This window comes from Ornithorhynchus anatinus, chromosome 4 (genome assembly GCF_004115215.2).
Source record: "Ornithorhynchus anatinus isolate Pmale09 chromosome 4, mOrnAna1.pri.v4, whole genome shotgun sequence".
NCBI classification, from domain to species: domain Eukaryota; kingdom Metazoa; phylum Chordata; class Mammalia; order Monotremata; family Ornithorhynchidae; genus Ornithorhynchus; species Ornithorhynchus anatinus.
In genome coordinates, this window is record NC_041731.1 from 48,357,350 (window position 1) to 48,384,452 (window position 27,103).

A 27,103-nucleotide genomic window follows, 5' to 3' on the forward strand; every position below is an offset into this window, starting at 1 on the left:
ACCTAACACTTATGTGCACTTTACCATTTATTTTTATTTCAATACTCTATGTGATTGGCAGTTGTAGCTTAGTTTTGCTTCCTGCTCCCACCATTCGTAATTTGTCTGCTTCCCTTATCAGACTGTAAATAAAAACCGTGTCTTATCTTTTATTATATTCTCCCAAGTAATGAGTGCAGTACACAGTAAACAATATTGATTGGTTTACATTGCAATCCTTCTATGGTATTTTTGTTGTTTTAAGTTTTCAATAACCTCAGTATTCCTCATATCTACTCCGATTTTTAAGTGGAACTTATGTTAGGGCTATGAAAGGAGTTAATACCAGAGAAAATATGTGCAGGGAATGTTTCTACCAAGACTATTGTACTGAAACCTCCCAAGAGCTTAGTACAGTATTCTGCACACACAAAGTGCTCAGTAAATACCATTGATTGATTGAGTGGTACTTGAAGATAAAGTAGAATTCAGTACTGATTTTTCTCAGTTTACATTGTTCACCAATCTTGGTGTATTTTAAAACATAATTAAGGGCCACAGTTGAAAAAACATTGAATTTATGAACATGTTCTCTGTGAAGAGCATTTTAAGTACTAGGGGGAGTATGGTAGAGGCAAAAGATAAGGTCAATCATTCAATGATATTTATTGAGTGCTAACTGTGTACAAAGCACTATTCTAAGCACTTGGGAAACTACAATACATCAGAGTTGGTAGACATGCTCCCTGCCCACGGGAGCTTAGAGTTTCAAGGGGGACATGGACATTAAAATAAATTATATATAAGTAACCTGGGCCCTCAAGGAATTTTCAGTCAAATGGTTAAAGTAGAATAAATTGTGTTACCGTAGTAAAATGAGGTGGAACGATGGATACAGTCTACCGTTTTGAGAGGGTGAGTGTATTTGAAGAAAAGTATTATTATAAGTAATTTGACCAACATAGCTCTCAAAGTACTCACAATTTTATGAAGTTGGAGTTTATGAAATATGTCTGTTTTTCTATGCTGGTTAATTTCAAAAGAGGTGAGCAAAGATTAGCACTGCGGGTAAAACATTTAGTTAGCTAGCTCCCCGTAGTATCCATAATTCACAGTTTTGTTGGGGTAGTTCTTAGATTAATTGTTGAAAAGGTATATTATTTATGTCTGACACTTGAGCTTTGGGTTATTGGGATTGCATAAAATGGCTCAGGCGTTTTTGTTTTGAGCTCTAAATCAATCAGTGGTATTTATTGACGGCTTCCTGTGTGCAGATCATTTTACCAAGTGGTTGGAAGAGTACAGTACAACAGAGTTGGTAGGCATGTTCCCTCCCACAAGGAGCGTACAGTCTAGAGGAGGAGCTAAAGTGATCAAATGATGGAGTAGCATTATCCAGGGTGGGGGATTGGGAATGGCTTTGCAGCAGCAGGAACCTTGACAGAGGAAACAAGAATGTCAGAAGCCTTAGTAGTCTAGTCAGTAGTCTAGGGGAATATGCATATGCTTCAGAGAACTTCAGTCCACTTTTATCATTTTGAGCTCATCTGTTTTACCTCGATCTTGTCTCTCATTACCGACCCCTTGCCCACATCCTCCCACTGACCTGGAACTCTCTCCCCCTCCTTAACTGACAGACCAGCACTTTCCCCACCTTCAAAGCCTTCTTACAATCACATCTCCTCCAAGAGGCCCTCCCTGATTAAGCCCCCTTTTCCCCTACTCCCTCTCCCCTCTGTATTGCCTATGCACTTGGATCTGTACCTTTTAAGCATTTGATATCTACCCCACCCTCAGTCCCTCAGCACTTATCTACATAGCCAGAATTTGTTTATATTTATGTCTGTCTCCCCCTCTAGACTGAAGTTCTTTTTGGGCAGAGAACATGACTACCAACTTTGTATTGCAATTTTCCAAGTGCTTAGTACAATGTTGTGCACACAGTAAGCACTCAATAAATGCCATTGATTTAATTTTTATTATGGCTAGGGACTCAGAATATGAAAATCAAAGTACACATGAAAACAAAGGTGGCTATTGGCCTAATAAAGGGTGAAATGCAATGCCCTTTCTGTATTAAAACTCGATTTTCTAGCCTTTTTGAAGAATACTCAAATTGAGAAAATTTGGTATCAGGTCTACTTTTGAATATGAGGCCTGGGCCAAATGGCTCTCCTAGCAGTCTTTTCTGATTGACCCTGGAGTCCTGGAAGAGACCCAGTCTTCTTCATTCACCTGGAGGCTCCTGGTGGCCCTAGATTCCTGGATATTAATTAGTCCAAAGCCCCATTCATGTGAATGAGTTCCTGCTAAATCATTCTGCATTATTTCATCAGATTAAATTGTTACCCACTATCTCCTGGACAGATACAGATATATTTGCCACTTTGGGTGTATTTCATTTCTGGGCATTTTTAAATTCTCACTCTGAAATCAGTGAGGGTAAAATGAGAATCCCAATTCAAAACAAGAGCTTAAATCTTCCATACACTCTTTTTTTTTTCCATAGCATGTTTTTACCTCTCATTTTGGATAGAATGTTGTTAGGGAATGAGGATACTTTGTTTTAGCTACACTAAGCTTTAAAAAACCAAAACAAAAGAGACCATTTAAGTATGCATTTTCCACCCCTTTTTTCCCCCCTCCCATGACCTGTTTAGTCCAGGACAGGAACACAGTGCAGAAGGGAGAGGTGCACCTAGTTGCTAGAATCTACTTGGGTTTGATTTTGTTGAGGCTGACTCAGTGCAACCAGCTTGGATCCCATGGAGCTGGAGGACTGAAGAAGTCTGTGCAGCCTCTATTTTGCTGTTCATTCAGGGTTGGATTCCTGGAAAGCAGGTGGTGGGGGAGATGAGGGGGAGGTCACCTGCTACCTGAGAACCAAGAGGCTTGATGATTGCTTTGTAACCTTTGTTAATATTACCTTCCATTAAGTGGGAATGTCTGCTCAGGCCCTTATATTCCTGAATTATAGAGCATCACCCTAGGTGATTGTGTCTCAGAACCAGGGGAGTGAAAAGACAGATTCATGTTCAGATTGGATTTAGTAGTTTTTGAGGATAATTCAAACATACCAGAATATTAAGGGAGTCTGTTTAATACCATGATATTCCCTACTCTAATTTTGTACAGATCGGAGCAGCCTGGTTTAGTGGAAAGAGTGCGGACTTGGGAGTCAGAGGTCATGGGTTCTAATCCCAGCCACACCACTTGTCAGCCGTGTGACTTTGGGCAAGTCACAACTTTTCTGTGCCTCAGTTCCCTCATCTGTAAAATGGAGATTAAGACTGTGAGCCCCACGTGGGACAACCTGATTACCTTGTATCTCCTGTAGTGCTTAGAACAGTGCTTGGCACATAGTAAGCGCTTAACAAATACCATTATTATTATCCAAGCTCCATTTTGTATATTCCCATTCAAAATTGATAAGATCCCTCCCAGCTACCCCCCCCAACACACACACACACCCTTGTTCACATCCAGTTGTGCTTTATGGCTTTCCTTGAGTGATTCTTCTCACTAGCATGGGAGCAGCACACCCAATGTGATTAGCTGGTGAGATTTCCCTTGGGCAACAAAAGGCCTGCTTTTCCCTGTGGCCTGGACTCAGTTATTACTAGGATCATTATGAAATGGGAATGTACAAATCATTTGTGAATGTCCTTATTCCATTTTATGAAGGAAGAATTTAATTACTTATAAGGTAGAAAGTTGGGGGTAATAGAAATTTAAATGTATATATTCCCTGTTGAAAATTAATTTATCATTCATGCTTCTGTTTAGACATCTTCATGTCATGTGAAATTGAAAAAGAGAAACTTTGGGGAATAAAATTGCTTCATAAAGGGTAGTGTCTTTTCTTCTACAAATTAATTTGTTGTAGAACGTGAAAGAAAGAATGGAGAGAGAATGAATATGAGCATGACATCAATAAGTGACTTGGTATTTACTGAGTGCTTACTATGTGCAGAACACTTTACTAAGCTCTTGGGAAAGTAGAGTACAACAGAATTAACAGACATGTTCCCAGCCCATAAAGGGCTAACAGTCAGGAAGGGGAGACATCATTAATAAATGCAAGGACAGTGCACTTTGCATTAAACATTTACTCTGTGCTGTGTACTGTAATAATGTTGGTATTTGTTAAGCGCTTACTATGTGCCGAGCACTGTTCTAAGCGCTGGGTAGACATAGGGGAAGCAGGTTGTCCCACGTGGGGCTCACAGTCTTAATCCCCATTTTACAGATGAGGGAACTGAGGCACAGAGAAGTGAAGTGACTTGCCCACAGTCACACAGCCGACAAGTGGCAGAGCTGGGATTCGAACTTATGAGTCCTGATTCCAGGGCCCGTGCTCTTTCCACTGAGCCACGCTGCTTCTCTTACTGTACTCAGCGATGGGTAGATACAAAATAATCGGATAGAACAGAGGTCCCTTCCTACATAGGGCTCACTATCTGAGCTCGAGAGAGAAGAAATCTTACTCCATTCTTCAATGAGGAAACAGGCCCAGAGAGGTTGTGACTTACCCAATAACACAATTTTACTACTGACATTGACTTACTTTTCATTAAGTTATGTGACTAAGTTGCAGTGTCCTAAAGCAGAAAAGCTTTCATCTTCCTTGTATCTAATTTACTCTACCAAATGTAGTGTACAAATGTATCCCAATTAGTATGCTTAACTGGTTCAGTGAAAATAGAATATTACATGAATGTGCTAAATGAAGTAGATAGTTTCCCATAGGAAATAATGTAAGTTGTATTCACAAGATCCAAAATATTGACCCAAACAATATAAAAATATTTTTAAAGTCATAAAAACTTGAACATGTAATATAAGAAGCTATATATATATAAAATAAAAGATTTTAATTGCATGTTTTATGTGTACCTGTGTTAAAACTTAATTTTCAGAAGGTTATCTTTCACAACCTATTCAGCAAAAAGGCATCTTGTTCTAACACATTAAAAATCCATCACTACCTATGATACTTGCGAATTATGGTGGATTTATTATTAACTAATGCTAAATAAAAATGGACTTCATTGACTTTAAGTCAAAATACTTTGAAGGGAGATGCCTAGGTCAAGGTAAACTGCAGTATTTTCTTGATGTTAGGCCACTCTGAGAATTTCCCACATTAGTTTTCAATAGCACAAAGAGCATTATAATGGGGAGCTCTGTATTCAAGAATATATTGAAAACATTGGTGTTCAGTATCTTTCATCTTAAAGCCATTGGGAGTGGGCCTTAATAATTCATTATTAATGGATTATATGGATTAATTATTATTAATAATGGAATTCATTCATTCATTGTCGCATTTATTAAGCACTTAGTATGTGCAGAGCACTGTACTAAGTGCTTGGAAAGTACAGTTTGGCAGCAGACAGAGACAATCCCTACCCAACAAAGGACTCACAGTCTAGAAGGGGGAGACAGCAACAAAAGAAAACAAGAAGACAGGCATCAGAAGCATGTGTTTCAGGGTCAGCTAAATTAATTTGTTTTGGAGAAGTGTGTCTTGTTTTATTTTTAAATTTTGATGATTTTGCCTTGGGCTGGACAGATGTATATGGGATGGTCATTCGATTATTTAAAAGCAGAGTGTGCCCCACAGATTATAAAAGGAGAATACAAAGTGTTGGGGGCAGGTCTCTTCCCAGAGCTTGAATTTTGTTGCCTATTCTGGTGTTTCTGACTCTTAAATGCCCTGCAGAACTAGAATACAATAAAGGGTACATCAATAAATGATGATGCCTCCTTTGAAAGCAGCCCAGTGTATTTTCAAGTAGAGCCCACTTGGATTCAATGCCTGAATTTGATATATTGCAGGAATTGTCAGGAATAGAAATAGCATGGCCGAGTGAAGAGAGAATGGGCCTGGGAATCAGAGGACCTGAATTCTAGCCCTGGCTCCACCAGTTGCCTGCTGTGTGGTGACCTTGGGCAACTTCTCAGTGCCTCAGTTACCTCATCTGTAAAATGAGGATTAAGACTGTGAGCCCCATGTCCAGTGCTTACCTAGTATCTACCCCAGTGCTTAGTGCGGTGCCTGGAACATAGCACTTAACAAATACCATTTTAAAAAATGCCAGTCTACAATGTTCAGACACCAATACTTGTTTACTTTTTAGTATCTCTGAAATCTCATTTTAACAACAGCAGGTGCCATATTAAATTTTTTCTAATATTATAAAGTTGTCTTTCCAAGTAATTTAGAACTGAGTAAATTATGCCTCATTCATTTAACAGGCCTTGTACATTCTAAAAAAAAAGGCAGAAAGCTTTCTTGAGCTAGCTACTACTCAAGAGTAGTGACTGTCAATATGAGGTTAATTTTCTATAATATAAAAAGACCCCAAGTTCTTCTGTTTTTTAGAATTTACCATTTGCACATACATAGTTAAAAGAATGTCCAGTTTTTTAATGAAATCCAAGGATCCCTTGACAATCTTGTGAGGTTTCTTTTTTTTTTCTTTTGGTACTAAGGCACAAGAATCTGGCAATTTAAAACATTTTTGCATTCTGTTTAACAGGGGTATGAACAGAGTATTCACTGAAACCTTTTTCTCTTCTCAGAGGGTCATCTGTATTCTTAATTCCTCCCACAGTACCCTGCTATTTTCCTTTTTGCAACTAGTTTTTGTTCTTTTGCCATTATTTCTCCCTGCTGTGACTCTGAAACTTCTTTTTTCTCCCATTTTCCTATAATAAAAATATTCAACTTGGTTAGAAGTTAATTTTGTATTTAATTATGTATTTTGTAGCTCTGTGTAAAAACAAGATTTCTGTACACCACTGAAGAATCTTCCAGAATCCATACGTTACAGTCTTTGTACCATTGAAAAGAATAGATTATTCCATCCTCATTAAAGACAAAGAAAGTTGAACATAAGCACTTGAGTGATTTCCTTAACATCCTTTTACCATTGAGGATGAAAACCTCTAAAGAATTTATAGCTTGCCATCATGTAAAAATATAGATTTCTAGAGGTTGTGAAAGAGATCCCTAAAGATGGAGCCATGAAGAAGAGTAATGCTCCAGATTTAATGGCATGCCATCCTCATCATTAGGAGCATTTATTGAGCGCCTTTTGAGTGCTGACCACTCGACTAGCCATTTGAAAACATTCAATAGACGTAAAAGATGACCTTGCCCTTGAGAATCTTACAACCTAATGGGGAGAACAAATGGATACAAATTGCTATGTTGATAAAAGAGTCGGAGATTAAATACAAGTGATTAAGAATAAAAGTCACTAAATATATAAACAGATTTACAGGGTATTAAGGAGGCAAAGGCTCCTTGTATCCAGAAAAATAGGGAATGAGTTAGAAAACGCCTTTTAGAGTTGACTTTTTAGTTAGATTTTAATGGAAGGAAAGGATATAATTTGGCAGAGTTAAGGATGTAGAGGATTTTATGCAAAAGGACAGAGATGGGAGAGTAAAAATGTGCAAGAGTTAAAATATGTGCCTAGTGAAAAGTGCCTAGGCCTGAGAGTCAGCGGAGCTGACTTCGGATCCCAGCTCTGCCACTTGCCTCCTGTGTGTGACCTGGGCAAATCACTTAACTTCTCTGTAGCTCAGTTTCCTCAACTGTAAAATGGGAATTCAAGACTTGCTCTTCCTCCAAATTTAGATTGTGACCCCATTGGAACCAGGAGCGTATCTGACCGTATTATTTTATCTCCACCCTACCTTATAGACTAGTGCTTGGCACACAGTAAATGCTTTAAAATACAAGTATTATTTTTATGGGAAAGTAAAAATGATAGCTAAATCATCACAATGAAGGAAAGCTGACATTTCCTGGGTGTTGAGGGTGAACTGTAGGGCACAGGACGGACTCCCAACGTATTGACATTTCCTTCTCAACATTTTTGAAGTTCTCTAGAGGCAGAGTAGAGTGTAAGACTCCTTGTAGACTGTAAACTCATTGTGGGTAGGGATCGTGTCTCCCAACTTTGTTGTATTGCACTTTCCCAAGCACTTAGTACAGTGTTCTGCAAACCAATAAGTCAGTCATATTTATTGAGCGCTTACTGTGTGCAGAGCACTATATTAAGTGCTTGGGAGAGTACAATATAACAATAAACAGACATTCCCTACCCACAACGAGCTTACAATCTACAAGGGGAGATGAATTGATTGGATGTGCCTGTTAGTGATTGCCAGCAACTAGGGATGTTTCTCACAGGCAGCCACATATTGAAAGGCCACATGGGTGAACACCCACGAACGAGGAGTAGACACAATAAAAAAAACTTGGCTCATTCACCCTTGGTGGAGGACGGGGCTAAGAGGGAGGAAGGGAGGGAGAGAGCACGCAGCACAGGAAAGCATCCTCATGCACATGGAGGCTGGGGGCAGGAGTGTCTCACCCTGGAACATCTTGCTTCTTGCATTCCTCCAGAGCTATTTGCCAGGATTCCCAGCTCCTTACAGACTACCGAGTCAATCACTGGTGCAGCTAACCACAAAGAAGTTAGGTTGTTATTGACTAGAAAGTGAGGATAAGGGGGTACTTGGGGCTTCAGGAGGAAGTTGAAAGGCTGGAATACTTAGTGGGGACTGTGGGCATCAGTGAGTGAGGGATAGGCTGTTGATGAGTAGAAAAAAAAGGCAGAATTAAATACAGAAGGATGTATTTGAAGAGGCAGAATTTTTTCCTGATTTCAGAATTTCTGCCAAGAATGACCAGCTGCAAAATGTAGGAGCAGAGGAAGCTAACTGTAGGAATAATCCAGGATTGGGAGTTGGTGAAGTTGAGTTCAGTAGAGAGTATATTGTTGAGGATGAGGGATTTTGTGTCAAGGCAGGGAAGGTTTGTTATGGAGTCCCAAAGAGGCATAATAGTTGAGGCAGGTGGAGAAGGTACATTTAGAGCTGATAAACTACCCATGTCAATAGGTGGATTCCAGCATTATGATTCCATCACACTCCAGATTTTTTTTATGTAACTAAGTCTCTAGACCACACCAGCTTTATTAGTTGTATTTAAAAATGAACTCTGCTTATGCCATCCTTAGGGACACCATGAATGGATGAACCTCTACCTCCATATATGAAGCTTAATATTAATCTCCTTTCCTCTCTTACTTACCTGACTCCAATCCAATGCTCTGTATTTTTGGGATAAAGAGCTGTTATTTGTTTGATGTAAAGCTGTTAGTGGGAAGATTGGATGCATGGGAAGTGTTATATATTTTGCTCCTCCATAATTGAGAAGCATGGGAAGGCAAGAGAAAGTAAATCCAGAGAGTAATTATAGTATTTATTCAGTGTCCACTGGGTGCAAAGCATTGTACTAAGTGCTCGGAAAAGTACCACAGAATATGTACGTTATTTTTTAGATGGTTATTATATAATTCCCTTCTTTCCCAGTACACCTAGGTCTACTAAAAAGTGGGAAAATTGCACATTAAATAAAATTAATACTCACCATATCCAACCCTGCATGTGTGTACACATGTTCAAACAATTTATTTTGTTTCCATGCATTCAATTAAGCTCACTTAGAAAGCCTGTTCCCCAACAGTGTTGTAGCCAAAACACAGTGAAAACCTAAGTTATGGCAAAACTGAGCATATTGCATCATAATTTTCCCTTGCAGATTGTACAAAAGTAATCACATGTTGCTGTTGGAGGTAAAATATAGCCTGCCTAACTTGGAAAAGATTAATTTCCCTTCGGAAGCCATTTATAGTTGGATAAGCCAAAAATGGCTTTGTTGTGTTATTACTGGAGTCCTGATTCCATGCCATCTGCTAATTGTTCACTTGGCATTACTGTGAAAATAGTCTAAATTTATAGAATGTCTCTTTTGCTGCCTACATGTCAACAGTTATTTAGAATAGAATTAGATTAACAGCATAGTTTTGAATAGAAGTCTTAGAAAGCATTCCTGGTTTTAATTAATTCTTGGTATCACTGTACCTCTCTTTCACTTTCCTTTGTAGTAATCTTTTCCTTATGGTGCTTACTTACATTTAGCACATCCTGTGTAAATGGTCATCTTCCAGCTGGGAACCAGATGCTAGAATGAGATTGCCCTAATATGGAGGAGGAGGAGGAGGAGGATGATAAAGTCTTCCATTGTCGGTTGAGCCTCGAGCCCATCACTAACACTTTGTGGTCAAGAACCTGCTTGGAGGAATAGAGAGGAGCAGTGTTGCCCAGTGGAAAAAGAGCAGGCCTGGGAGTTAGAAGCCCTGGGCTCCAATCCCAGCTCTCCCACTTATCTGCTGTGTGACCTTGGGCAAATCATTTAACTTCTCTGTGCCTCAGTTACCTCATCTGTAAAATAAGATTAAGGCTCTGAACCCAATATGGGACAGGAACTTTGTCCAATCTGATTAGCTTGTGTCTATCCTAGTGCTTAGAACGGTGCCTGGCACAGAGTATTCATTCAATTCATTCAGTCATATTTATTGAGCACTTGTGTGCGGAGCACTGTGCTAAGTGTTTGGGAGAATAAAATATAACAGTAAACAGACACATTCCCTGCCCACAACAAACTTACAGTCTATAGGGCTAAACAATGCCACTAATATTATTATTACCATCATTACTTTCTGTGCCTGTTACCTCATCTTTAAAATGGGGATTAAGACTGTGAGCCCCATATGTGACAAGGACTGTGTCTAACCTGATTAGCTTGTATCCACCGCAGCATTTAGTACATTACCTGGAACCTAGTAATCACTTAACAAATACCATTAGAAAAAAAATTGATCACGATGTTAGTCATATGTATAACCTCACGCACATTGTCTCAATCCCTGACCAGTTGTGTTCCTGCTGCAGCAGTAAGTACAACAAATGAATTGGCAGGGATGTCATACATTGTACACACACACAAGAATTTTGCATCAAAATCCATTTATGGCTAACGGGACTTGTAACTTAGTCTTGACGCTGTGCTGTAGCATCAGAGAACTGTTGGCGGTTGCCAGGGTAGTTGCCTTGGAAGCCACTTTGGTAGCTGCTCCCGTCTTCACCCACGCAACCAGCTATTTTCAGATTCTTGCTGAGCCCATCTATCATACAAGGTGCCCTAGGAGTTCCTTGGCCTTTGTTCTGTTTCTGTAGTACCTGGACGGTCTTAAGATGGGTCCTGCGTATTATCAAGCCAGAGCTCTTATTTGAGACTCTCGCAGCCTCTTCCAGATGAAACCACGTAGTTTCACCCCTCTGGCAGAACTGGTTACCTACCACCTTTGCCTACTTGCCTCGCGTGCTTTAGCCATATTCAGTTGTTTTGGGTGGTTTTGCTGAGAGAGAAGGTGATATTTGAATTCAGAAGTTTCATGCCTAATTAATTCCTTTTCTTTACCAGCTCATTTCCAGTGATGCTGATGGAGCTATTCAGCGAGCTGGGAGATTCAGGGTGGAAAATGGGTCTTCTGATGAGGTAAGGGGAAAGCCCTGATAGTTATGCTTTTCCTCACTCAAGGCACCAGAAGTCTCTTTCTGTGCTGTTACCCCTAGGAGTTGGCTCATTTGTCACAGGAGGTTAATGCTGGATTAGGATGGGTTATCTCAGTGAATGTTACAAGGACCACAAAGCCAAGAAAGGCAGGATGTGGGGACAGACACACATGCACACCCACAAACACACACACATCTGCACTTCCCATCATCTCTCAAAGTCAACTCTTTCCACCTGTGCTTCTGACCTGACCCCTTTGCACATTATGAAGACATTTGCCCCCTTCCTTCTTCCTTCTCTGACCACCATCTTCATCTGTTCATTTTCCATTGACTTCTCCTCCACTGCTTTCACACATGGTCATGTCTCCCCTGTCCTAAAAAAAAAAACACCCTTCCTTGATCCCATGGTTCCTTCCCATTATCACATCATCTCCCTCCTACCATTCCTCTCCAAACTCCTTGGAAAAATTATCAAGACCTGCTGTCTCCACTTCCTCCCCTCCAATTCTCTCCTTGACTCCCTCTAATCTGGTTTCCACTCCCCTTTACTTCATGGAAACTATCCTCTCTAAGGTCACCAATGACCTTGTTCTTTCAAATCTGATGGCCTCAATTTCATCCTAATCTTCCACTATCTCTCAACTACTTTCAACACTGTGGACCACCTTCTGCTCCTGGAAACATTATCCAACCTTGGCTTCACTGACATCGTCCTCTCCTGCTTCCCCTCTTATATCTCTGATCGCTCCTTCTTAGTCACTTTTGCAAGCTAATGGTCTTCCTCTGCATCCCTCCCTCTAACAGTGGGAGTCCCTCAAGGCTCAGTTCTGGGTCTCCTTGATTTGTCCATCTACACACACTCCCTTGGAGAGCTCATTCGCTCCCACACCTCCAACTACCACCTCATGCAGATGATTCTCAAATCTACTTCTTCAACCCTGACTTCTCACCTTCTTTGCAGTTTTGCATTTCCTCCTGTCTTCAGGTCATCTCTAAAGATCTGGGTGTCTTAAACCTAACATGCCCAAAACAGTACCCCTCATCCTCCCACACAAACCCTGTCCTTCCTTTGTCTTAACTATCACTGTAGACAAAATCAACACTCTCCCTACCTCACAAGCCCATTACCTTGGCATTATCCTCAACTCGTCTCTCTCATTCAACCCACATATTCAATCTATCACCAAATCCTGTCGGTTCTACCTTTACAACATCATGAAAATCTACTTTTTTCCTCTCCATCTACACTACTACTTTTCTGTACCAAGCACTTACCTTATCTCATCTTGCCCACTGCATCAAGCTCCTCACTGGCCCTATATGCCTAGAATTCCTTAACTCCCATTCTCTCCTAGACCCCCTCCAATCTGGCTTCCGTCCCCTCCACTCTACCGAGACTGCTCTCTCTAAGGTCACCCATGACCTCCTTCTTGCCAAATCCAATGGCTCCTACTCCATTCTGATCCTCCTTGACCTCTCTGCTGCCTTTGACACTGTCGACCATCCCCTCCTCCTCCATACCTTATCTCACCTTGGCTTCACGGACTCTGTCCTCTCCTGGTTCTCCTCTTACCTCTCTGGCCGATCATTCTCGGTCTCCTACGCTGGAGCCTCCTCCCCCTCCCATCCTTTAACTGTTGGAGTTCCTCAAGGGTCAGTTCTTGGCCCTCTTCTGTTCTCCATTTACACTCACTCCCTCGGTGAACTCATCCGCTCTCACGGCTTTGACTACCATCTCTACGCAGATGACACGCAGATCTACATCTCCGCCCCTGTCCTCTCCCCCTCCCTTCAGGCTCGCATCTCCTCCTGCCTCCGGGACGTCTCCACCTGGATGTCGGCCCGCCACCTAAAACTCAACATGAGCAAGACTGAGCTCCTCATCTTCCCTCCCAAGCCCGGTCCGCTCCCAGACTTCTCCATCACCGTGGATGGCACGACCATCCTTCCCGTCCCGCAGGCCCGCAATCTCGGTGTCATCCTTGACTCGTCCCTCTCGTTCACCCCACACATCCTATCCGTTACCAAGACCTGCCGGTTTCACCTCTACAATAACGCCAAGATCCGCCCTTTCCTCTCCACCCAAACAGCTACCTTACTATTACGGGCTCTCGTTATATCCCGGCTAGACTACTGTGTCAGCCTTCTCTCTGACCTCCCTTCCTCCTCTCTCGCCCCGCTCCAGTCTATTCTTCACTCCGCTGCCCGGCTCATCTTCCTGCAGAAACGATCTGGGCATGTCACTCCCCTTCTTAAACAACTCCAGTGGTTGCCTATCGACCTCCGCTCCAAACAAAAACTCCTCACTCTAGGCTTCAAGGCTCTCCATCACCTTGCCCCTTCCTACCTCTCCTCCCTTCTCTCTTTCTACCGCCCACCCCGCACGGTCCGCTCCTCTGCCGCCCACCTCCTCGCCGTCCCTCGGTCTCGCCTATCCCGCCGTCGACCCCTGGGTCACGTCCTCCCGCGGTCCTGGAACGCCCTCCCTCCTCACCTCCGCCAAACTGATTCTCTTTCCCTCTTCAAAACCTTACTTAAAAATCACCTCCTCCAAGAAGCCTTCCCAGACTGAGCTCCTCTTCCCCCTCTACTCCCTCTGCCATCCCCCCTTTACCTCTCCGCAGCTAAAGCCTCATTTTCCCCTTTTCCCTCTGCTCCTCCACCTCTCCCTTCCCATCCCCACAGCACTGTACCCGTCCGCTCAACTGTATATATTTTCGTTACCCTATTTATTTTGTTAATGAATTGTACATCGCCTTGATTCTATTTAGTTGCCATTGTTTTTACGAGATGTTCTTCCCCTTGACGCTGTTTAGTGCCATTGTTCTTGTCTGTCCGTCTCCCCCGATTAGACTGTAAGCCCGTCAAACGGCAGGGACTGTCTCTATCTGTTGCCGACTTGTTCATCCCAAGCGCTTAGTACAGTGCTCTGCACATAGTAAGCGCTCAATAAATAGTATTGAATGAATATCTCCCAACTTAGGTCCGTACTGCACTCTGCTGCCCAGATCATTTTTCTAAAAAATACAAATTCAGGCCCTGCTTCACTACTCCTCAGGAACCTCCAGTAGTTGCTCATCCTCCTCCACATCAAATGGAAATTCCTTACCATCAGCTTTAAAGCACTTACCTCACTGATTTCCTACAACGATCCAGTCCAAATACTTCACTCTTCTAGTGCCAACTTACTCACTTTACCTCGATCTCATGTATCTCACTGCTGACCCCTTCCCCGTATCCTTCCTCTGGCCTGGAACTCCCTTCCCCTTCATATATGACAGTCCACTACTCTCCATATCTTTATCAGAGCTTCAACCTTTCTTAAAAAATCACATCTCCTCCAAGATGCCATCCCTCATTAAGCCCTCTTTTCCCCTACACTCTCTCTTCCTTCTTCATTACCTATGCACTTGGATTTGTACTCTCGGAGGAGCAGCATGGCATAGTTGATAGAGCATAGGCCTGGTAGTCAGAAGGTCATTGGTTCTAATTCTGGCTCTGCCACTTCCCTGCTGTGTGACCATGAGCAAGTCACTTCACTTCTCTGGGCCTTAGTTACCTCATCTGTAAAATGGGGATTGAAACTGAGCCCCACATGGGACAGGGACTGTGTCCAACACGATTTGCTTGTATCCACCCCAGTGCTTAGTACAGTGCCTGGCACATAGTAAGTGTTGAAATGCCAAAATTATTATTATTATTATTATTTAAGTACCTGATATATACCCTACCATTAACCACACAGCACTTACATGCAAATATGTAATTAATTTAAATATTTCTCTTTCTTTTAGACTGTAAGCACTTTGTAGGCAGGAAAAATATCTACCAACTCTGTACTTTTCCAAGTACTTAGTACCATGGTCTATATATAGTAAGCACTCAATAATTACCATTGATTGATTACCTGATAGATGTCACTATCAATAGCTTCTTCTTTGAAAATTAAATCTGATACATACCCAACATCGTGGGAGATATGTTTTTCCAACCCAAAGTAAACCTGTGGAGGGATGTGATTGCAGCTTTTCTAAGATTTGTCTCTTCTCTCAATTAGTCAATCTTATTTATTAAGCACCTCCTGTCTGCCAAGCACTAATCTCTGTCCTTAAGAAACTTGTGGAGTCTCCATCTATATGGGAAAAATTAGTTTCTTATGTAGCTTAAACAGGATTAATGATTTTTTTAATCTTAAGAGCAAAACATTGCATTTTCAATGTTTTATTTAAATGATGAGATTAGTATTGTAATTTTAGAGTATTTAGTTGTTTGTTTTTCAAAAGTCCAAGTGGCCCAATATTTTTTTTTTCTATTTCAGAATGCAACTGGCTTGCCAGGTATCTGGCGTAGAACAGATGTCCACCTGGAAAACCCAGAATATCACACCAGGTGGTATTTCAAATATTTTCTAGGAAAAGGTAATTATGTTTTCATTTTGCACAAAAGAGTGGGACCTAAGAGGAAAATATAACTTTAAAAGTTGGAATTCATAGATGCCTATATGAAAAGCCTAAATCAAAATTTGAGTGTAATTTAAAATTAATTTGAATCCCTAAATTCATTGTTAGGCACAAACTCTGTAGCAGAAAGGTTTCCTGCATCTATGAATGTATCTAATTATTTTCCTCTGAAAATGGAGTTTGGAGGAAGAGGGTCTTCTAAAGGAATGCTGAATTGGTGAGGCCGGGAATTTGGAAAGGACTTCTTGATCCTTGGTTGCTTAACTTTTTTAAATTTCTCACAGTATTCTAGGCAGTGTGCAGAATATATAACAAAGCCCCTACATTCTAGAAATTTTGTACAACATAGCAGTTATATAAACCTCTTTTAGCTCTTTTTTGTAGTGCAGTTATTCACTGTGGGGAAATCACTATTTATTGTTCACCTGGCAAGTAATTTTAATCGGTTCCCTGTAAATAGAGTGCTAAGCAGAATAAGATGGGAAGTGTGCTGGTTAAAGCAAGAAGAGAAAGGAATGAAGGAAATTGGATAATCCTCTTCCTATCCTGTTTCTTTTCTAGTTCATCAAAATTACATTGGTACTGATGCCGAAAAGAGCCCTTTCTTTTTGTCTGTAGCACTTTCTGACCAAAATAATCAGCGTGTTCCTCAATATCGTGCAATCCTTTGGAGGAAAACAGTGAGTAATAAATGTTTCTCTTGCTCTAGACTTTGCTCATTTTCTTAGCAGTCTTATTTGACCAAAATGTTTGCTTTTGTATAGTACCAGTGGTAATGTTTATTAAACATCTCCTCCAAGAGGCCTTCCCTGGCTAAGCCCTCATTTCCTCTTCCCCCACTTCTTCTGCGTCACCTTGATTTGCTCCCTTTATTCACCCCTCCCTAAGCCCCACAGCACTTATGTACATATCCATAATTGATTTATTTATTCATGTCTCCCTCTTCCTCTGGACTGTAAACTCATCCGGGGCAGGGAATGTGTCTATTGACTCTTTTATATTGTTATACTATTCTCTCCAAAGTGCTTAGTACAGCGCTCTGCACACAGTAACTGCTCAATAAATATGATGTTTTGATTAAGCACTTCCTATGTGTTGAACAACTGAACTAAATAAGCACTGGGAAAGAATATGCAAAAAGTTTTGTGTCAGAGTGAAGCCTTGGAACTCTTTTCTATGAAGGTCTTCTTCTCTGAGGTGTATTGTTTGCACGTTGTATTCTGTTTGCTCTACTGCACTCTTAAGGGACCTCTCTCTGCTCCCAATTCCTACCTCGCAAAATCTAGCAGGTGGTTTTAAGAGTGTGACCTCCCTGTTTGAGCCAGACCTTTATAGATAAGCTTCCCCTCCAACTGTTTTCCTGTGCTTGTAAAGTCCTCTCTAACCTATGTATCTGTTAATAATAATTGTGGTATTTGTTAAGCACTTACTGTGTGCCAAGCACTGTATTAAGCACTGGGGTGGATACAAGCAAGTCCTTTTCCCACATGGGCCTCACGGTCTCAATTCCCAATTTACAGATGAGATAACTGAGGCCCAGAGAAGTGAAGTGACTTGGCCAAGGTCACACATCAGACAAGTGGAAGATCCAGGATTAGAACCCATGACCTTCTGACTCCCAGGCCTTTGCCCTATCCATTATGCCATCTATTAGTATTGAAGGAGTTTATTGGGTATGCTGTATACTTTCCTAACTGTCCTACCTCAAGACCACTGCACATACCTGGATTATAGGGTGTGATTCAAGCATGCAGCCCATGGCCTAGTGGGTAGAGCACAATTAACTAATTAATTAGCAGTGAATATTCCTAATCCAATTTAAATACATTCTGTTCCTTATCGCCAAGATACCTGAGGTGGGGATGATGATAATGGTATTTAAGTGTTTACTACATGCCAAGAACTGTACTAAATGCTGAGGTAGTTACAAGATAATCAGGTTGGACACAGTCCCTGCCCCTCATGGGACTCATTATCTAAGAGGGGAAAGAACAGGCCTTCCTTTAAAATGTCTGAAAACCCATTTCCTCCAGATTAATCACATCTGCCTCCTGGCACACTCTTCATTCCTACATCTTAATTGTGTGTGTGTGTCAGGGGTGCATGTATAAATACATATATGTGTGTATTTATATGTATATGTAAATACATATTTGTAAAATATATCTTTCTGTTTCTGCCTTTCACAGTTATCACTTAAAACCTGTAGGACAGTTATATATGCTTATATCATGTACTGTTTGTATCCTATGTATGCTTACGTTCTGGGTTTGTCCTGACTTCCTAATAGATTGTAACGTTATTGAGGATTAGGACCATGTCTTCTTGTCCACTTAGCCCACATCAGTTGCTACTGAATATCTTTTGACTGTCAAAAAGAACGGAGGAAAAAAGACTATCTCTAATCAAATGCATAAACACGTTCTTTGCTTTCCAGCAAAATTAGTGAAGCCATAATTTGAAATAGTTCTCATGAGGATCTGATTTTCTTAGGGATATTTTCAGTAGGCTGCTAAAACAGTAATACATTTACCAAAATGTCAAATATTTTATTTGAATCAGCGCTGTGATTGTGAAACTAGAAAAGGAAAGCTAAATCAAATGGAGCTTGTAGTTCCAGGAAGCATTTTGGTTGCCTGCTGTATTATCTTTAATTGCACTATATAAATATCTCTATGTGAATTAAAGGGGAGACATTGTATTTTTCTTTTCTGTCAGCATTATTTTTAGCATCTATCTGCTCTTCCACTTCATGGTCATTAAGTATCGTGCTTTAAAATATTTTTCCTCGGCAACACAACTTGTAGTCTTGTTTAATGAATTGTGAGAACTCAGTATTCAATATGTGACTGTGTTCCTCTGTGGGGCGGGCAACCCCACAAACAGTATGCCATGAAAATTACATTGAACCTTAGTAGCTCTTAGACCTTGTTAAATTGGAAGGCAGTCAGTTCACGATCAGATCGTCTTTACCGATTGACCCCTTTCTTTATCCTACATTTACCATTCCATTTGCTCCCAGTGATATCTTCCTCATGAGAGCAGTCATCAAAAATTCCTCAAGAATATAATTCTAAAGATTTTAATGCTAAAATATTGGAAAACGATTTCTTGTACGGAGCTCCGGGATTAATCCTGAACATGGTGAAAAGGAGAAATGAGAAGACCTCACTCTAAGTAACTTTTGTTTATTGGCTCATTATCTCTTACCCCTTAAAAGGAATCGATAAAAATAGCATTTCTCTCTATCTGCAGTCTTCTGTTAGATTTTTGAATTAAATATTACGGGGCTAGGCAAATGTTCAGAATAAATGTATTCTAAAAGCAATCATGCTGAGAAGATACATTTCTTTCTAGAATCTCTTCTGAAGATACATTGTATAACTAACCTCAGGGACTCGTTGAATGACTGGGGAGTGAATGAATGAGTAGTGGTGGGAGAAACATGGTCCAAAACAGATCTCCTTATCTTCCCACCCAAACCCTGTCCTCCCCGTGACTTTCCAATCACTGTAGATGGCACCACCATCCTTCCTGTCTAACGAGCCCATAAACTTGGCATTATCCTTGACTCTATCATCCAACCCACATATTCAGTCCATCACTAAATCCTGTCAGTCCCACCTTGACTACATCACTAAAATCCACCATTTTCTCTCCATCCAAACTGATACCATGGTAATACAGTCACTCATCCAATCCCACCTGGATTACTGCATCCAGCCTCCTTGCTGACCTCCTTGCTGATCTCCACTCCAGTCCATACTTCACTCTGCTGCCCGGATCAATTTTCTAAAAAAGCATTCAGGACATGTCACTCTGCTCCTCAAAAAACTCCAGTGGTTGCCCATCCACCTCCCATCAAACAAAAGCTCCTCACAGTTGACTTTAAAGCACTCCACCACCTTGCCCTCTCCTACCTCACTTTGCTTCTCTCCTTCTACAATCCAACCACCCATTTCACTCTTCTAGTGCTAACCTCAGTGTGCCTTGATCTTGTCTGTCTCACCACCGGCTCACATGCTGCCTCTGGCCTGGAATACCCTGCCTCCTCAAATCGACAGACAATTACTCTCCCTGCCTTCAAAACCTTATTGAAGGCACATCTCCAAGAGGCCTTCCCAGGCAAAGCCCCACTTTTCTTCATCTCCCACTCCCTTCTGCTTCACCCTGACTTGTTTCCATTGCTCTTCCCCGCTCCCAGTCCCACAGCACTTATGTACATATCTGTAATTTTATTTATTTGTATTGATGTCTGTCTCCCCTCCTCTAGATTATAAGTTAATTGTGGGCAGGGAATGTGACTATTTATTGTTGTATTGTACTCTCCCAAGCACTTAGTACAGAGCTCTGCATACAGTAAGTGCACAATAAATACGATTAAATGAAGAAATGGCTAGAAATAGCTGGCCAAGGGAAGGAAAGGTAGGAGGGTTGGCAAGAGAAATGGAGGAAACCTGACTCTATCAGTCTTTTCTTGGTCCCCCCGTCATGCACAAGACAAAGAGGTAGCTTTGAGGAGCTGGCAGAAAGCAGAGGCAGCCTGCTTAGCTTGCTTCCCTTTTCCATATTTTTCTCCAGCCACCCTTCCTTGAAGCTCCTCCAAGCCAGTTCTCTTCCTTGCCCTTCCTATGCCCCCCATGGTGGGATAGATGTCAGTTTGCCAGTCATATTTACTGAGTGCTTACTGTGGGCAGAGCACTATACTAAGCACTTGGAAGGGTACACTATAACAGACACATTCCTTTCCCATAAAGAGCTTACAATCTAGAGGAGGAGACAGACATTAATATAAATAAATTACAGATATGTACATAAGTGCTGTGGGGTTGGGAGTGGGGATGAGTAAAGAGAGCAAGTCAGGGTTGAAAACTCTTGACAGATCTACAAGGGTTTCTGATGGCCAAACAACATTTTTGCTCCATTAATATGATAGATGTTGTTGAATGAACAAGTAATGTTTATTTATATCAATGTCTGTTCCCCGTCTAGACTGAAAGCTTGTCGTGGGCAGGGAACATGTCTACCAACTCCCAATAGCTTAGTACAGTGCTGTACACACAGCATGTGTTCAATAAATATGATTGATTGATGAGGGAACTTTTGAGGTTTCAGAGCAGCAACTATTTAGGTCACCCAAAGTCACACTGAAAATAGTCAAGGTAGAAGAGATTTTATCATTATAATATGATATACAATAATAATAGTTGTTTACTATGTACTAAGCATTAAAGTAGATACAAGATAATTGAGTTGGGCACAGCCCCTGATCCATGTGAGGCTCACAGTCTAAGTGGTAAGGAGAACAGGTATTTAATCTCCATTTTACAGTTGACGGAACCGAAGCACAGATAAATTAAGTGCCTGCTATGTGACCTTGGTCAAGTTAAGTGGTGGGGCTCAGCTTAGAACTTGGGTCTTCAAGCTCCTAAGCCACATTACTTCTCAGTTTTGTTTAGTGACTAAGTCAGAGCTCTGGTTAGAGCAGAATTCATTAAACTCTTTCTACTGAAAAATCCATGTGCCACTTTCTTCTCTCTCTCTACTTCCATTTCTACCACCTTATTTCTGTTCAATCACTGTAGAGATACAGTGTAATTCACTCAGTATGAAGTCTCTATTAGAATTTAGGAAGCCTTTTCCCCCATTGGATCAAATTTAGGGTTATTTTACTGTTACCGCTTACAAGATGTAAAACTGCTCACCCTAGATTCAACATCACCCAAAGCAAATGAGGAATTAAGGTCTCTCACCAGGACCCAGTGGTCAAGTGCTTTTTAGGCCCCAGCATTCTTGACTGAACCCAATACCCAAACCATTCTCTATCTCCCTTTCTAGACTGTAAGCTCATCTGTGGGCAGGGAATGTGTCTGCCAACTCCGTTTTCTTGTAGTCTCTCAAGGACTTAGTACAGTGCTCTACCCGTGGTAAGTGCTCAGTAAATACTACTGATGATGATTGATGAAGATCAAAATCCAGATATAAATAGGAAGCCCAACGGGAAAGATCATGACAGGGAACGGGTATTTACAGAGTATTCACAGGTCCTGGATGTTTTCAACCTTCAGTCAAGCTGGGGATCTGATGACTAGACTATGCCATGAGCTACCTGAGAGTCCTGCTTGGGGAAAAAGTTGGGAAATGCGGTTTAGACTAAAATCCCCCACAAATTAAGCTCACAGCCAGATAAAACCCACCCACTAACTTACCATTTTCCCAAGAATAGCTCAGAGAGAAGTAGATTGCCACATGCAGATATTTCTGGCTGGATCGACAAGGCAGAGAAGCACCACCCTCCATTAGTAGCCTACTTCGAAACTGAAAAGATTTCCTAGCCCAACCCCCAAAAGATCTGAGAGAGCCAGCTTAGATAAGTAAACCAGTGGCCATGAACCCCTTCCCTATAAGAGAAATTGAAAAGTGGCTCTGGTTAAATTTAGAATGCCTTGACTTCTGATTTCTACTCTCATTTGAAGTGGCTTCAGTGGTAAAATTTCTTGTGCTCCAAAAATTAGCAGGGGCCAAAGATCCTCCTTAGCTTTACTAGTAGGGTATCCTCCATGACTCCTTGGGGTTGGTCTTTCTAGACTGTAAGCCCATTTTGGACAGGGAACACATGTGTACCAACTCTGTCATATTATGCTCTGCACATAGTAAGTGCTCAATACCATTGATCGATCATAGTCTCCCAAGTGCTTAGTTTGGGGCTCTGCAGACGATAAGTGCTAAATAAATAGCACTGACAGATTGACCATTGATTGATGAGTTGAAGAGATTCTGGTCCATTGTTATGTTTGGAGTTCACTCAGCCCTTAATTTAAGAATTAGAACCAGGATATAATTTGGGGCAAATTCACTCTGATGAACTCGAACCAGTGACATTTTAAGAGGCTCTATCTAGTTGGTCAGTCCTCTCATTCAAGGAGGAGGAGATTTAGGCTACAATGTCTTTGTTCTGTGGATAATTTCCAGACATTCTCATTTGACTTCTATGGTAGATATTCCCCATCTTGACAATAAGGTAACAGCTTGGAAGGAAGTTAGACTAACCCTCTGTTGCTGTTCTTCTCTTACAGGGTTCCCAGAAAATATGCCTTCCTTACAGCCCCACAAAAACCCTCTCAGTGAAGTCCATTTTAAGGTGAGAGTTGAAGTAAAAGGGAACATTACTGGAAAATTTTGAGTTTAATTGTTATTTTTCCTTTGGACAGTCTGTTATAGTTTCCTGGTCATAGTTCATTTCATTTAACTACAAAAGGATAATACGTTAAAAAAAAGTACTCTTAACCCCTTAAGTACTAATTGTAGAGTTTAGCAATGTAAGATGATGATTCAACCAATTCCTTGTAGAGCTATGGAATAAATTTGTCTGAAGTATAGTGAACTGCTCACCTTCCCCCACCCCCCGACCCCCTAAGTCTCCCACATAAATTAATGTTCTTCCATTTCGTTTCAGTGCCATGAATCTTGACAAATTTGAGAGGGGTCCTAGAGAAATTCTTCATCCTGAGATACAAAAGGTAAAGATAAGTATCCATCCCCATGTGTTTATAAAATACAGTGTGTTATTCAAGAGAAAGGTCTCTAACTTGTACATGACCTTTCAGCGCCCTTCCAAACTCTAGCATTTTCAAGATTATTTTGGGATTCAATTGTTGGAAACTTGCATTTAAGCCAAAGTTGGCATTTTCTGAGTGATACTTCCCAAACCCAGTTTTCAAAATGCTTGCACAATTTCACAAAAGTGAAATTGTGAACCAAAGTAGTTATGTAGGCTGCAAAAGAAGTCAACATGTTTCAACATCCTTGAATAACATAATGTTATTTTCATTAACAGGATTTACTAGTTCTTGAAGAACAAGAGGTAAGAAGTACTTAATTCCCTTGTGTTCCCTGAATCTTTTTTGTGGAAATATTTGGTTTATGTGTATCATCCCTCTGAAGTGATTAGAAATCTATGTTTTTTCCTTCTCTTTGGAAACTAGCTATTAAAATTTTGTCACCTGATTACATATTAAAGAACACACGTACATGAAGATTTTTTAATATGTTTTGTAAAGGAGATTTAGACACATGTTCATATATAGCTGTCCTTCTCTTTCAGAGATGATGTTGTAGATGGTAAGGTCCTATCTATGTGTGTGCTGAGAAGTTTGATGAATGACCAACATACACTGCCATATTATCAATTCGATCAGTGGCATTTATTGAAGGCTTACTGTGTGCCGAGCACTATATTAAGTACTTGGGAAAGTACATTACAGTATAGTTGGTAGATGCAATCCCTACCCACAGGTAGCTTACAATCTACAGGCGAGGCAGACATTAAAATAAATTACAGATAGGGGCAATAGAGTATAATATGTACATAATAATTATGGTATTTGTACAGTGCTTACTTTGTGCCAGGCACTGTACTAACTGTGGGGTGGATAAAAGTTAATCGGGTTGGACACAGTCCCTGGCCTACGTGGGGCTCACAGTCTTATTCCTAACCATTTGTGAGTCCTCTTGTGTTTGTGTCTCAAGAGCGCTGTCTCCTGCCTAAAGCAGTTCCTGAGCCACTGCCTCAAAGACCTTTGAGGATATCTTTGTAGCCTGTGGGCTGAGTTTCCCAGTGGGTTGGGAACATTTTTGAACTCCGGCTTTCTGGCCCTTTGTTGTAGCCTCAAGCGTGGCTGCATAGAATCGGATTGTACTGGACTGAACCTACTATGCAGTGAAATCCAACATTAAGGGGAAAAGGTCAGACCTGGCATCTCTAACTCTATCAACCAATACTAGATCTTAGGAAATTTCTCAGGGTAGCCAAAATTACTTAGCAATTTCCAGATCTCTGGCCTAGTGATAGTGTCTTTTTGAGTCACTACCCATTTCCTGTTCCTTTTGTGCTGTAAAAATCCAAGCTGCTGAAGTGTACTTTGGTCTGAAGCTGCACTGAGATTCAAGTAGCCCATGGTGTGTGTGTGTGTGTGTGTGTGTGTGTTGGGGGACAAGTGGGGGCAGGGAGAGAGGGGTGACTATCCCTCAGTAATATATTCAAAAGGATTCTGACTAAATCTTGAATGCAGTGGGAAGTAGGGAGAGTGCTCTCTAGTTCATGCAGTCTGATTTCTCCCCTGTCTTCTTGAAAATGGTAATTGTGGTGGCATCTTTTATGTCTCGTGAAGTAGCATGGCTTAGTGAGAAGCTACGTGTCTTAGTGGATAGAGCACAGGCTTGGGAGCCAGAGGTGATGGGTTCTAATCCCAGCTCTGCCACTTGTCAGCTGTGTGACTGTGAACCCCACGTGGGATAACCTAATTATCTTGTATTCACCCCAGAGCTTAGAACAGTGCTTGGCAAATAGTAACCACTTAACAAATACCATCATCTTCATGTGGGACAGAGACTGTGTCCAACCAAATTAATTCGTATCTACCTCAGTGCTTAGAAGAGTGTTTGACACATTGTAAGCACTTAAAATATGCCATAAAACCAACAAACTGAGCACTTACTGTGTGCAGAGCACTGAACTAAGCACTTGGGAGAGTACAGTATAACAGTATTGCTGCCTGCCTCATCCAGCACTATTACTTCAGCTGCGCCTGGCCATTCTCCCTGACTGCTGACAAACTATATCCTCAAACAATAATAATAATAGTTGTGATATTTAAGTACTTACTATGTTTCCAGCTCTGTACTAAGAGCCGGGGTGGATACAAACAAATCGGGTTAAACACAATCCCTGGCTCACAGTCTTAATGCCGTTTTAAGGATGAAATAATTGAGGCACAGAGAAGTGAAACAACTTGGCCAAGGTCACACAACAGATAAGTGGCGAAGGCGGGATTGGAGCCTAGGTCTTTCTGACTCCCAGGTCTGTGGTCTATCCAGTAGGCCACATGGCTTCTCATGGCTTCTCACATAGCTTTCACTGAGAAGCAGCATGGCTCAGTGGAAAGAGCCCGGGCTTGGGAGTCAGAGGTCATGGTTTCGAATGCCGGCTCTGCCACTTGTCAGCTGTGTGACTTTGGGCAAGTCATGTCACTTCTCTGAGCCTCAGTTATTTCATCTGTAAAATGGGGATTAACTGTGAGCCTCACGTGGGACAACCTGATTACCCTGTATCTACCCCAGCACTTAGAACAGTGCTCTGCACATAGTGCTTAACAAATACCAACATTATTATTATTACTACTAGGCCATGCTGCTTCACAAGCCATAAAAGATGCCATCACAGTCTCCATTTTCAAGAAGAAAAGGAACAGAACAGAACAGACTGTGGAAACTAAAATGCAATCTCCCTGCTTCCCACTGCAGACAGTACTCAAGCCAGAATCCTTTCCAAGCACCTCATATTGTGAATTATTCGACTTAGAATGCAAAACTAGGGTTGCCCATTGGCTACTTTGAAAATTGTCAGAGTTGCTTGGAATTTTATGAGCTCTTCTATTTCCAAGCAAAAACATGGCATATGCAGTCCGCTAGACTGGAAGCTTCTTATGGGAAGGGAGCAGGTTTGATAATTCTGTTGTACTCTCCTGAGTGCTTAGTTCAGTGTTCTGCTCATAGTAAGCATTTAATAAATATCATTGATTGATTGATTGATACTACAGAATTTTCCTATTTTGGGTGTAGCAGTCCCCACTTTTTTATAATATTTTGTTAAGCGCATATTATGTGCCGGGCACCGTACTAAGTACTTGGGAAAATATAAGCTAATCAGGTTGGACATTGTCCATATTGCACATGGGGCTTACAGTCTTAATCCCCATTTTGCAGGAGGTAACTGAGGCACAGAGAATTTAAGTAATTTGCCCAAGGACACATAGCCAACAAGTTGCAGAGGCGGGATTAGATCCCCAAGTCCTTCTGAGCAAGGCAAGGCAGGAGAGATGGGAGTGAGGCACAGTGAGTAGATTATCCTAGGCAGAATGAAGAGAGTGAGTTGGGGTGTAGTGGGAAAAGAGGTTGGATAAGTACAAAGGAGAGAATTCAATTGAGTACCATTGATTAGGAGTTTTTTCTTGATCAACCAATCAAGCATATGCTGGATGCAGAGGGTATTGGGTAACTACAGGTTTTTGAGGAGTGACGAGACATGTGCAGAATGATATTTTGGAAAAATGATTTGGGCAGCAAAGTGAAGTATTATACTTCCCAAGCACATCAGTACAGTGCCCCGCACACATTAAGTGCTAAGAAAATTCAGTTGAATGAACAATTGAAAGTATGGC

At 41.2% G+C, this 27,103-nt stretch overlaps 1 protein-coding gene across 2 annotated transcripts in view; it reads left to right on the forward strand.

The window, feature by feature from the left end:
• GARNL3 (GTPase activating Rap/RanGAP domain like 3) overlaps positions 1–27,103 on the forward strand; it is a 160,870-nt gene that overhangs the window by 66,779 nt on the left and 66,988 nt on the right. For both annotated transcript variants that reach the window (XM_029062881.2, XM_029062882.2), the window contains exons 4-9: positions 11,330–11,404; positions 15,743–15,842; positions 16,446–16,564; positions 22,961–23,025; positions 23,341–23,404; positions 23,722–23,748. In XM_029062881.2, coding sequence (XP_028918714.1) covers positions 11,330–11,404; positions 15,743–15,842; positions 16,446–16,564; positions 22,961–23,025; positions 23,341–23,404; positions 23,722–23,748 — 450 coding nt within the window. The remainder of the gene's footprint in view (positions 1–11,329; positions 11,405–15,742; positions 15,843–16,445; positions 16,565–22,960; positions 23,026–23,340; positions 23,405–23,721; positions 23,749–27,103) is intronic.